Raw genomic sequence first — 12453 nt, 5'->3', positions numbered from 1 at the left:
TAACTTTTCTGTTCACATTTTCCATTAGGGGTTTAAGGTCCATAAAAACTTAGTGTCCGTTGTGATTTATTAACTTAACATACATTTCCACAACTGAAAACTTTCTTTTCAAAAAACCTGATAGAACAGATGTGATTTCTTCAATTCAGTGCACAAATTACTGACACGCTAGCATTAATCAGATAAAAACAGGATAGAAGACTTTGATACACTAAGCTGATGTTTTTCCAGAAATTACAGAAGTTCCCTATGGATTTTAACCCACTCAATGCATCTGGAATTAGTATTTAAAAAATGATGCACTTGTTCATTCATGCCTGAGTGCTGGTCTGCAGCAAATGAATCTCATGGCAGTGAGAACACATAACACAAGGCCTGATGCTCTGTCGGTGGGTAAAAACGATGCAGGACCTTAGTAACTACACAAGACTTGTTTCAGTCCATTAGCTCTTCAGTCCACCTCTGCTCTCCTTCAGGGTAAAACCTTCAAACTAAAAAGGTGAAACGTGTTCTACTCTACCCATATGGAATCATCAAAATGCCATCCAGAAACAACACGCATCAAAACTGAAAAAACTGAAGTGCAACACTCACTTGAAATGACCCTGTAGTTTATTAATTACCCCTTACAGGTATTCCACAGAGCACATCAGACAGACTCACTCCAAAAGAGGCATTCAGCATTATATAGGGCGTTATAATTAAAAGCACGGTTTGGAACCACCTGACAAGACAACAAACAGTGAATTCCTGCTTTAATAGTAGTTACGTGCTGAGGTTTGTACACTCAGCTCCGGCTCCCAGAATGCCGATCTTACAGACTATTGAAAGTCTGACTGCAAAATGGAAACATTAAAACTGAAAGACATGCTTTTTTTACCCGCTCTTTCCATACATGAGAGTCAGTGTGATTATACCTGCATGTCTGCGATCATGCTAAGAACTTAAAACTGTGAAGTACTTCAGTTTGGTGCAATTACACATACGTGTAGGTTTAATTCATAGCTGAACAGCATTAAAATACATGCACATTATTTTAGGAAAGATTCTAGCAATTAGCTTTTTCTTGAAAAAAGTATGCTAGAATTGAAATAAATAATGAAAATGAAAAAAAAGAAGTTTACAGCAAGTGTCAGTATTAGGAAAGTGAATCTGAAGGAATGTATTTGCAGTTTAGGCTATTGGATTCATGATTTATGTAACCATTAAAAGTAATCACCTTCACCATCAGCTACCCAGAATGCATTTCCCAGAGGCTATAAATTAAGCGCCACATATTCCCTGGGACCACATTCTCAGCTCACAGAGCATTTTCAGGGACTGCTCAAGTCAGTATTGCAGCATACAACCCAAACTGAAGCACAATCCATAGGACCCATTCTGAAATGTTCAAAAAAGGAATAACTAAAATATCAGACATGTTTCTTACTTAAGGGGTAAAATAAAACACCAATGGCCTGCATTGAGTCATGCATTGAGTACACAAAATCCTTTAGTCACAGCTGGAAACAAACCGTCCACCAACCGCATAAATACCACTAAAAATACTGTTCTGATGTGCCACACTCAGGCCCTTTATTGCTATGTCATTTCATCAAAAATATAAAAACACCAATCAGCAGAGGTCCTACAACAGCTTTAGCGTCAACTGAGATCAGAACCCAATAGAAGCAAAAATGTCATCAATGTCATCTTGCCCAGATGTGCAGGCATGCATGCCATGGCTCTTCCCGTCCCTAGCTGTGTCCTCATTGGTCACACCCCCACCTCCCCCTGTCGCTTCCTCAGGGGAGAGCCTGCCCCCTGCTAGCGTCTGGCTCGGCCCGCCCCTTCTGCTGCATTTATACGAGCGCTTCCTATTTGAGCTGAACAGAGCCCTGCAGTGCAGCCTCCTCCACTGTCTGTGCAGGGAATGGCAGTGTCTGGTCCTGTAGCGCTGCAGGAACAGGAAGTGCTCAGTCCTTCGGGCTTCACCGGGATAAAGAGCTCTACCCATCTCCCCTCTCAAACTCTGCAGCTTCCTGTTCACCCTAGATAGGCACAATAAAATCATTTTTAAATGTTAGACATTTCTATTATGCTACTGTATAAATCTACACTCAGGTAATAGCATAACAGACATTCCATAACTTTTATTCAAAATACCTGAATAAAAATATAATGCATGTAAATATAATGTAAACGGATCTTGAGACACATATTGTCTGTGAGGAGGGGGATCTAGTGATTTTGGTTTCAAGTTTCCACTTAGGGGACGTTTGTATAAATATTGTGAATTCAACCGACTGTTAGAGCAATGGCAGCAATTTTTTGTGAAAAACCATACCCACATGTAAGTTTTTTGGCTTGCTGCACCTTCATTACCATAGAAACCTTGCAGATATAACATTTGAAATATATTCATGAGTACATGCTGTACACAAAGTTTTATAGAAACTAGTCAAATAATCTATGAGTAGATGGATTTTTTTAGGATTTTCGAAAAACCAAGTATTCAGAAAATGCAATATGAGCCACTTCGCCAGTCAAAACATTCATTTGGACCGGGGCATCTAATGACATTGGTTCCATGTCTGTTAGTCAAACAGGACAGAAACTATAAGTTTATAAAAAATGTATTTTCAATTGAATAATTGTACCACCATGTTCCATCTATTGTATAAACATACAAGCTGACACACCAATGCTACTGATCTTCCCATGTCTTTTATGGGGGGGTTATAGATTACGTTACTGTACCTGAGCCCCTGAGCCTCCAGCCGTTTCAGTCTCAGACACTTTAACTGCAACAGCCGAAGACAGCTGCTCTCTCTCCGCATTTTCCTACTCCTAAACCAGTCAATCATCTCCTGCAGATGGGCACCCATGTCACTGAGTGAGGACACGGTTTTCAGCTTCTTCAGGAAGCTCTTCTTCTGACCAATCACAGCCAATTTTTGTGATGTACTCTTTGTTTTGGGTATATCCAGTTCACATGAAGTAAGCCTCCCAAAAACAAACTGCATTGGGAGACAATAATAAAAATAAGTTTCAACAGTCCCATTTCTGTGTAATACATACGATCAAAAAATCCTACATTTGTCCATGTTTTATAAATAACATTCATAATAACAAGCAAAACAGCACAACAGTTGTTCTTACTCAATGGAACACTTCCAATGTTTCCAGCATTATAAGTGTAACAGAGGTAGGTCTGGTACGGGTTTAAAACCATGGCCTCAGCCAGCCATTTGCACAACAAAATATAAGAGCCAGCTCAGCTAAAAACCAAGGTCCTCATCCAAGTAAAGTAATAACCTTTACTGCATCTCTAGGGGTGTCATCAGTTTCAGTAGCTGATGTTCACCCACCAACTCTGAACTTTGCTACATACTGTAAGGGCATGTCAAAAACGTGTTCTTTTCTCATCATTTTTATTCTACCTAAAACCCCAATACAAACCTGATTGTTCTTTCCATATGGTCTTTTGAGCATGGACTTCAAATCAAATCCACCAAGGTGATCTAAAGAACAGAGAAAGTAGGCAGGAAGATGTGCTGAATTCCTTTTTTTTTTTTTTTTTCAACAAGCACCTTGAAAGAAAATAAAAAAGGATTATATTGAACTTGATGATACTGCACTTGATGCTGAAAGGAGTTGAGAGGTATCACATGAAATAGATCACCCACTTTTTAAAGACATTCACACCAATGAAAAAATTTAATACAGGGCACATGTACAGTGGTTCATTTCTCCCCCATCCAAATTTTGAATGTCCACTCACAAATCTTGCCAAATCTTGGTGTAAACACATTTTGGAGCAACACTTTATAAACAGATCAGTCAGAAAAATGCATTCTCAGAAAAGACAACAGTGGCATAAGTCAGGCCTTACCTGTGACCTCAGCACGGCTCTGTGAAACTACACTTCCCAGGTCCACCCTGTCACTCCCCCGACTCGATTTCCTGTGCAAGCATGCTTGCTTCCTCTTCCTGTTCCTTCCCTCCTCTGTGAACAATCTGTTCAACATTGAAGGCCTTCTCATCCCTTTGGCCCCACAGAAGTCTCCTTTGAGTTTTGCCACTGGCCCCAGGAATGCTTCCAGGTCCGTTGGAAGGATGAAATCAGAGAGGAAGGGCATAGGCTTGGCCTGGGACACCTCCTGCAGGAGCACCATCATCTTCTCATACACAGGGGCCAGGGTTCGAATGATCCCATTGGAAAATGCCCTGCAGACAGGCCCGGGAAAACAGCTCAGGGATGTTGGTAAAGGTAAAAGCCCTGACACATCAAAGAGTTGCTCTACAGACTGAGACAAAGTAACAGCAACACTGTCAAACTTCTCAGTGTGTTACATTTCTAATTTCCCGTCCTGTATGCATGCCATTTGATCAATACAAAACCCTACAAATGTACCAGTCACATTCATAAAGGTGTTCACACTAATGCGCATTTGCAAAAATAAGGTTAGCTTGGTAATCATCTGGCTAAAAAGAGCAAAGCTTGAGAGATGACACCAATGAATGGGGAGCATGAGCAACTCCTATTATCCAGCAGAAGTTCAGTAGGAATGGGCAAACACAGAACAGCTCTAAACTCAGGGGTTCATTCGATTTGGAGCTGTGCTGCCATTTGGAGCTGTGCTGCGTGGAACTGAGCACACTGAAGGGGTCACCAAACTCACCAAAGCCGACTGAGCATGCTCATGAGCACCAAATTCAGCACAATGAACTCTCGCCAGTGGAGGTGCTGCCCTGCAAGTCTGTAGGGGGTGCTGTGCTAAGGTTTTTCAATTTTAAAAATCTGCACAAATATTACATGTTCAAGGTCGTTACATTCACCTCTCAATACACTGTGTTCTTGGAGTGCCTTGTGACCTGGGGTTCATTCCAATTGCTTATTTTCACTCCTTGCATCTCTTCCATGCTCCTTCGCTCCACCCAACGGAAGACACAAGGAAGATATAAGGAGATGTAAGGATGAGATACAAGGACTGAGGAATCGAGGCAACATGCACTAGGCAAACAGAACGTCCTTCCTCAGTCAAGCGTCAGTGTGAAGCGACATCAATTAGACATGGCAGATGTGGAGATGTTCATCCACAGGTGAATCGTTTTTACATCACACGTTCCAAAAAATGACTTTCGCTGAGGCTGCACTCGTGTGTCCTCGCTGAAAAATCATTCCAGGAGCCTCCTTGCTCTTTCAAGAAGCATTTCAAGAATTGGAATGCCCTTAAAGATGGTGGACCTCAGATTGGCGAATGGCGGATTTCCAGGTCACATGACGAAGGAGGAGAAGAGGCTCATTCCAATAGCTTATCATTTGTCCTTGTCTCCTTGGTCCTCACCAGACCCAGAAATCGATCAAGGTCTGCCATCTTTAAGGGCATTCCAGGACCAAAGAGCTGGGAGTCTCCCAGAGGATGCTTCAGTGAAGATGCATGAGTGCATCCTTTGCAGAAGTATTTTTTCGGAACGTGTATAAATGAGCGACCGGTGGATCCACCTTTCCACATCTGCCACGTCAGTAATTGATGTGCCTTTAAACTGACACTTGAAAGAGCAAGGATGTTCTATTTGCCTACTACCCATAACCTTGATTCCACAGTCTTTGTATCCTTTCCTCACTTCTTTTCCATTCTTCCTCCATTGGGTGGAGCCAAGAAAGCGAAGAAAGGATTGCAGGAGGTAAAATAACCTATTGGAGAGAGCACAAATATGTCGATAGTAATATCTGTCACAGTAAAGAAGTCTGTGCTAGTGCCTGTAGTTTACAGTAAAATTTGTGTTAGTGCCTGTAGTGTACAGTATTACCTGTGCTAGTGCCTTTAGTCTACAGTAATACCTGTGCTGGTGCCTGTAGTCCACAGTAATACCTGTGCTAGTGCCTGTAGTCTACAGTAATACCTGTGCTAGTGCCTGTAGTCTACAGTAACACCTGTGCTAGTGCCTGTAGTCTACAGTAATACCTGTGCTAGTGCCTGTAGTCTACAGTAATACCTGTGCTAGTGCCTGTAGTCTACAGTAATACCTGTGCTAGTGTCTGTAGTCTACAGTAATACCTGTGCTAGTGCCTAGTTCTGGCAGAAGGATACTGGAAGGCTCGGGAGCAGCGCTCTGCCATGCAGATCATCAGCTTGCAGGCACCTAGTACTTTGAGACACATCCACTCCAGGGTGGGCTGGCTGGGAACCTCACACTGACCAGTCCTCTTCCCCACCAGCCTGTAGATACAGGGACACCGCCAAAGAGGAACAGCTCATGAGCTCATTCAGTTGCAGCTAATGCCAAACACAAGCTCTCCTTAGAATTACTAAAAATGTAAAACGTATTGTCGTTATTATTTTAAGTAGCTGCATGGGAGACACTTTTAATCATGACTGACAATGCTACTGATAAACACTTTTACCATTGAGGTCTCTCTCAAACCAGCATAACCCCAAGTTAATGATTACTAAGGATGAATACATTCAGCTGCAGTAAACAACACATACCCATATCAATTAAGCAACTGTTAAATTTTCAATACAACAAAAATTATGACAAGGTAAAGTAAAAATTCAGCAACCTTTGCACCTTTGTTGGACACATCTCCTTCAAGTCCTGAAGAACAGATTCCAACTTCATGTCTTTCAGGCGGTTTATGCATTGTTCCACCTGTAACAATATGATTGAACATAATTCTGGATTTAATTCTAGCAACAAGTCAAGATTCAGTCACAGTTTCAGGTCTCACTGCTTTAATTTCCATCAAGGCAGAGTAACAACAGTTAGCAAAGACAAGTTTCTCTTACAGACCCCGCACATACTAACAGTTGACTGAGCAGGTAAACGGCTCACCTGTTTAATAGCCCGGAACGGCAGATGTTGCCTCAGACTGTTGTTTAGCACGTAGAGTAGAGCGTACAGGACGCGGACTTCCGTCTGTAGAACTTTACTACGCAGTAATTTTAACACCGTTTCGGAGGCTTTCAACAGGTGCGTTACCTCACTGTCTTGGGGTAAATTAGAAGAATAAAAACATTAAACATCATAGAAATCCAGACGATTAAGTGAAACATTCTGTATGGGGAATTGATTGTACAGATGTTGTACCTGGATGGCTAAATAGAGCTCCCAAGTGATACATGGATAAAACTATGATGAACAAGTTAGCGTTGGCCTAATTTGCGACATTAGACAGTGAACAGTACCGTAGAATCGTTCGCTGGATAACGCTAGTTACAGTACATAAAATACAGAACTATGCCATGTATTTTGCTAGGTAACTGAACTCACCTACAATGACAATCTTATCAAGTCAATCGAGTATTACACCCATTTGACAAACTTTACCAGAATGCATGTCATGATTGTACCTATACGTTATGTGCCCTAACATATTTTGACAATGAGTTGCAGACATAGCTCTACTCCTGCAAAGGGAGATCACGAACACACGTGGGTAACCGTGCTGTTTTTCGGATGAGCCTGATCAACCCAATTTTCCCAAGAGTGCAACAACACAGAGCTATCGCGCCATGAAATTAAACATTGGCTAATTCTGTTTCACATAAATCAACAAGTCACCTACCTGTAGATTTATTAAACGGAATGCGAGTAGTAGAAATCGCTCCTGGGCGCGGAATACTGATTCTATTCCACAAGTCGACCTCCATGTTTGTTCCCAGAAGATACTCTGAGACGGAAGTAGCCTAGCAAAACCGGAAACTATGCGATACACGGTATGCCCCTTAAAGGGATAGCACAGCTTCTACATAGGGGAAGTATATTTGTGGATACTAGCTCATTATAAAATTTGTGCAACTCCCTCTCCCCACGTATTGTTTTATAAATAGGATACGCTAGCAGCCACTGGAATACAGGCTACATTGCTGAAGGAAACAACAAACAAAGTGCCCCAACAGGGATCTGAACATTCCTACAGCGACGATCCCAAATCCTTACCCTAAACAACATTGTACAGAACAGTCCCACTAGAAAAGCAAGAAGTTCAGTAGAATATTCACACAAAACCAATTGAATTGAGCTTGGCTATATATCCATTTTGTCTCTGTGTATCCTCCCAAATAAGTCTACAGAACTGAATCCTGACTATATTTGCCAGTCTCACAGGCAGGCACATAAGTCATCATGAAAGGTGGAAGGGTTGTTCTCAGCAGAATATAAAAGTATTAACTTTATTTCTTTGAACAAAAAACATTGGCTTATAAAATGTATGTTTAAAAAAAACAACAACAAAAAAAACATGAATTGAAGGAAGACCGTGAAGTTAAATGTGTTCTAGGATCCATGCTGTGACACCAGATTTAATTTCCTGCAGTACTTCCTCTTCTGGCCTCCCTTTCACAGCTAGTCCATGGCTACCTCCCTCTATCCAGTGAACTGCAGTTGGAACTTTCATCTTCTTTCTTAAATCTTCCAGTAGATCCTATAGGAAGTATTAAAATGTTTGTTTACCAGGGTAATAAAATAGGGACAGGACATTGGTGTCATTACCCTCCGGCTTATATGAGAAAAGTGACAAAACCAATGTCCTATTCTCCATTTTATTACCCCTGGTGCTTATCAGGAAGCAGAACTATGAAGATTTCTCATGTGTCAGTCTGTCATATGTTTCTTCATTAAAGCACTGGGGCACAAATTGAGGGTTCTGATGTGTTGCAGAAAATATCATAGATTTGGTTGGCATCGGAAACTGGACATCTGCACGTGCAGCATGATGGCTAAATCTCTGTTCCCAATGTATGCTTTAGTTACAGTCAAAGCATGAGACTGAAGACCCTTTCTGGTAATTCCCCTAGGCCATTTAAATTTAGGCATTTACTGCAGCGGTCACTCGTCCAGAACTTACACAGCTTCCATTAGTTTACATTTAAACAGCTGAATATTAATACTGAGTCAATTCTGGTTAAGAACCTTGCTCAAGCTCAGTTCTCTAACCATTACACTACACTGCCAGCTGGCCCGGGCCTTCTCCTCACCCTCTGGCACATGTCATCATCGGTTCCGGAGACGAAAAGCACAGGCGTTTGGGTCAGCCCCAGGAGATGCTCACTGCGCTTGCTGTGGGCATGCATCTGTCCAGGAGGATGCAGTGGGAAGGACAGACAGATCAGGCCTTGCACTGAGTCACCAGCCTCCTCACTCAGCTGCTTTACCAAGGCAGCAGCAGCCCTGGCTCCCATTGACCGGCCTGTAAGGTAAAAGGGGCACAATGGTGACACATTCAGAGCAAACGCACAGGAAACAAATAAACCCCTAACCCAATGCATGCATGCGATATGTACATCGCACAGAAGACTGAATTACTGAAATATAACCCATTCAATTGCAGTGGCAGGGCCTTAGCACAGAGTGCTCATACTCCTGTTAACAGGGCATACCTTACATTGCACAGAGGGCTGCTTTCCTAATCCATTATGTATATCTACACTGACTCCAGTAACAGGAACATTCTATTTACCTTTCACCTTTCTCTGCACTAGTTGCACAATGTTTCTATTAGTGTGCATTTTCTATCTGTAGTGCCCTTCCACTGTGTTATATACAAAATATTTTACTTTATAAGAACATTCACTGGTGCTGCAAAAAAATTGTATTTACAACACAGATGGGAGTAATGGATTTCCTTGGCAGAACATGCATTGTAAATGAGCTGTAAAATGTATCGTCACTTACCACCAAGAAAAATGTTTTTGAAAGTGAACGTCTTCAGGTTTTGTATATATTCCTACAGAATGAAACAAACACGAGTGACAAATGCATTACCATAAGTAGGGTACATATATTATAGAAAATGCACCAGATTGATCGCATCAACCATTTAGTCACACATCAGTGTTCACAGTATGCATTTAATTCCCTTACCACAATGGCATTATAAGCCCTAACTCTGTAAACGAGGTTTAGTCCTTTGCACGTAAATCGCAAGCATAGTAGGCCAGCCGAAGACAGTGCTTCAGCGAGTAAAACCAGGTGTCTGAAGTTCATATCCCCCCCGGCTCCGTGTGTAAGAACTACGGCGGTTCGCACATCGCTGGCTTCTGCAGGGATGCATATAGCCGCATCCAGGTGTTTGGACCCGAAAGGAATTTTTACTTTGTCCTGCAAGTGAAATACATTTTAAATCATCAACACATTTGTGACAAGTCTGAAAGCAATATCGTCAGCTTTTGATAGAAAAAACTGTATACTTAAAAATATAGCCTATATTTGCTCGTTTCCAGATGGCTAAAATGCACGATAATGCAGCAACTATGGGTGAACTAACAAGATGCAATCTTAGAAAACTTGGTACACAAATGCCTTTATATGCTGTTTTTCTTAAACACGTTAATTTCATCATTCTATTACCTCGTGGAATAAATTCATATTTAACGTTGTGTTCAGACATGCATCTATAATTTAACAATATAGAGAACGTAAGAAACTTCCCTAGACTGAGATATCTAGCCTATGACTTTGAACTTTTGTCATTGCGTTCTGGGCATTGCCACCTAGTGCCGTGGAGGAAAGATGGATGTTACTTTCGATACTCACATGTCGGCACGGTGTCGAGATTTCAAATCACCGCTGTTTCGTATGGCGGGTTTCGAAGTACTGCCAAAGATCCGTCTGTGGTATTGCCCCGAGGCTTGCTTCAAATTACGTAATTGCAGAAACCGAAGCTTCGGTACGTTACAGTGACGCCTGTCATTTTGTGTTGTCACACTACTCAACTAGTTTGTCAATATGACAGATCTGGGATCAGAGCTTCTTCACTCATTTAAAATGAACCTCTATTTGGGTGTACTCTGTGTATTTGTGCTAATCGTCTGATTCCAGATCACCTCCTTCCTTTCTTAGCCACTAACTATATATGGTTCACTAGCTGTCCCACAATTCGTGGGTTTTTGTCAGAGGAGAGAGATATTTGAGAGAGCGTTCGAGATTTAGAGAGATAGGTCTAATGTTAATAATGGAAGTTTCAAGTAAGACGTATTTTGCATTCGATCATTTCCAACAAGATACCCCATTGAAGGCGCGGGCACCCTAAAATAGCGTAACACTTATAAATGCGTTGCTGCTTGCGGTGAACGCACCCCGATATTACAGTAGCACCATTGAATCCTGCCAGAACTCAAGCTAGAGCAGAGGTATAACAGAGCTCCAAAAATGAATCGCCAAATTGAAACCTGTAAAATAAACAAATTGACGAAGCTAAAAGTTCCTCACATGTGTGAGTGCATAGGCTAATACTGTTCATCTGTGTTAAATCAAGGTAGCAAACCTCTTATGCAAGGTAGCACTGAAAAAATAAAAACTATAATTATACTCATAGTGTGACTACTAATAATAGGAATAACAATGTGAATAAAAATGTAACCTATCTGTGTGCTAACGTAAATATACTTTCCATAATGCTACAAAGAGCTGGGGGAAAAGCTAAAGGACAATCTTTTAATATGGCTCAATAATAGGTGAAATTATTTTGAAATCATTTCAAAACTGCAATTTGCTCTCCTTTACCAGGCATGCAAGAGGAAATAGATGAGGCATTGGTCGATATGATTGCATTATGCTCATGAAACACACAGCACGTTTATTTCATCTCATCAGCATTATGACACGTTTCATTTGTACAACACTTTTAATGAATAGACTCATTTGGAGAGGGTTTTGAGAATACATGGCTATAGCATTGATATTCAAAAACTGAATTTTACAGTCAAAAGTCAAGCGGTAGTGTTTCATTCATTACAATCTATAGCCGCGTTTCCACCGCAGGAACTATACCCCGGAACTAGGAACCTTTTGAGGAACTCAGTGCGTTTCCACCGCAGGAACTAGGGTCTAAATGTAGTTCTGGGGGCTTTGTTTTACCCCCCAAAACGTTCCTGCTCGGGGGGTAGTACTTTCCGAAAGTACAGGAACCTTTTGGGTGGAGCTTGCAGCGCTGAACATTTCTGATTGGTCGAGTACTCGTAGCATTTGTGTTGTATTTATTTTCCGCCATTACCCGCCATGTTTGAAAATATGCAGCGGCAAACCAATTAATTTTCATAATAACTTCAAATCAAACTTGTATGTTATGCGGCGCAGTAGCCTACTTTTGGTTATAGCCTGTCAACGTCTTGGAATTATAACGTGTGCTCTTCTGTTCTTTTCTTGCTTTAGTATTCGTTTTATAAAATGCTAAACATTCGTGCTGGGACAGCATATTACGTAGGCTACCAAAACATTCAAACGGATTAATTCGGTTGCTGAATATTTTCTTCCGGATTTTCTTTGTTAGCCCGTTGTAATTGACTCAAAACGTTTGATACAGTTATGTGAGGTATGCGGTAGTTCTGCATAATTAACATTGGTGATACAGTACAAGCAAACTGGAAATCACCTTCCGCACTTTTTATCCGGGTAAAATAACAGGTTCATTCTAGTAATCTTCCCTTTAGCTTTTTCAGACTGCCGTAATTTTACTCAATTTTA

At 41.3% G+C, this 12453-nt stretch overlaps 2 protein-coding genes across 5 annotated transcripts; both read right to left on the bottom strand.

The window, feature by feature from the left end:
- Nucleotides 1-594: 594 nt before the first annotated feature.
- nepro (nucleolus and neural progenitor protein) lies at nt 595-7988 on the bottom strand. Of its 3 annotated transcripts, none has more exons than XM_035393495.1 (9): nt 7556-7988; nt 6823-6977; nt 6551-6639; nt 6078-6206; nt 4665-4742; nt 3875-4209; nt 3442-3503; nt 2740-2999; nt 595-2030 (listed from the first exon to the last, which is right to left on the bottom strand). In XM_035393495.1, exons 1-9 carry the CDS (start codon nt 7638-7640, stop codon nt 1655-1657), a joined length of 1569 nt encoding a protein of 522 aa, XP_035249386.1. In that variant the 5' UTR covers nt 7641-7988; the 3' UTR covers nt 595-1654. The 3 variants fall into 3 exon arrangements, with proteins under 3 accessions (XP_035249386.1, XP_035249388.1, XP_035249387.1); XM_035393497.1 differs by having other exon boundaries at nt 6823-6973; XM_035393496.1 differs by lacking the exon at nt 4665-4742 and having other exon boundaries at nt 3875-4233.
- Nucleotides 7989-8148: 160 nt separating this feature from the next.
- Nucleotides 8149-10755, bottom strand: tex30 (testis expressed 30). Of its 2 annotated transcripts, none has more exons than XM_035393499.1 (5): nt 10525-10755; nt 9853-10089; nt 9664-9715; nt 8967-9178; nt 8149-8413 (listed from the first exon to the last, which is right to left on the bottom strand). In XM_035393499.1, exons 2-5 carry the CDS (start codon nt 9973-9975, stop codon nt 8255-8257), a joined length of 546 nt encoding a protein of 181 aa, XP_035249390.1. In that variant the 5' UTR covers nt 9976-10089; nt 10525-10755; the 3' UTR covers nt 8149-8254. The 2 variants fall into 2 exon arrangements, with proteins under 2 accessions (XP_035249390.1, XP_035249389.1); XM_035393498.1 differs by lacking the exon at nt 10525-10755 and adding an exon at nt 10339-10476.
- Nucleotides 10756-12453: the final 1698 nt, after the last annotated feature.

This window comes from Anguilla anguilla, chromosome 15 (genome assembly GCF_013347855.1).
Source record: "Anguilla anguilla isolate fAngAng1 chromosome 15, fAngAng1.pri, whole genome shotgun sequence".
Lineage (NCBI taxonomy): Eukaryota > Metazoa > Chordata > Actinopteri > Anguilliformes > Anguillidae > Anguilla > Anguilla anguilla.
Note: the sequence above shows the minus strand (reverse complement) of the source record. Positions and strands in the feature narration are given on the sequence as shown.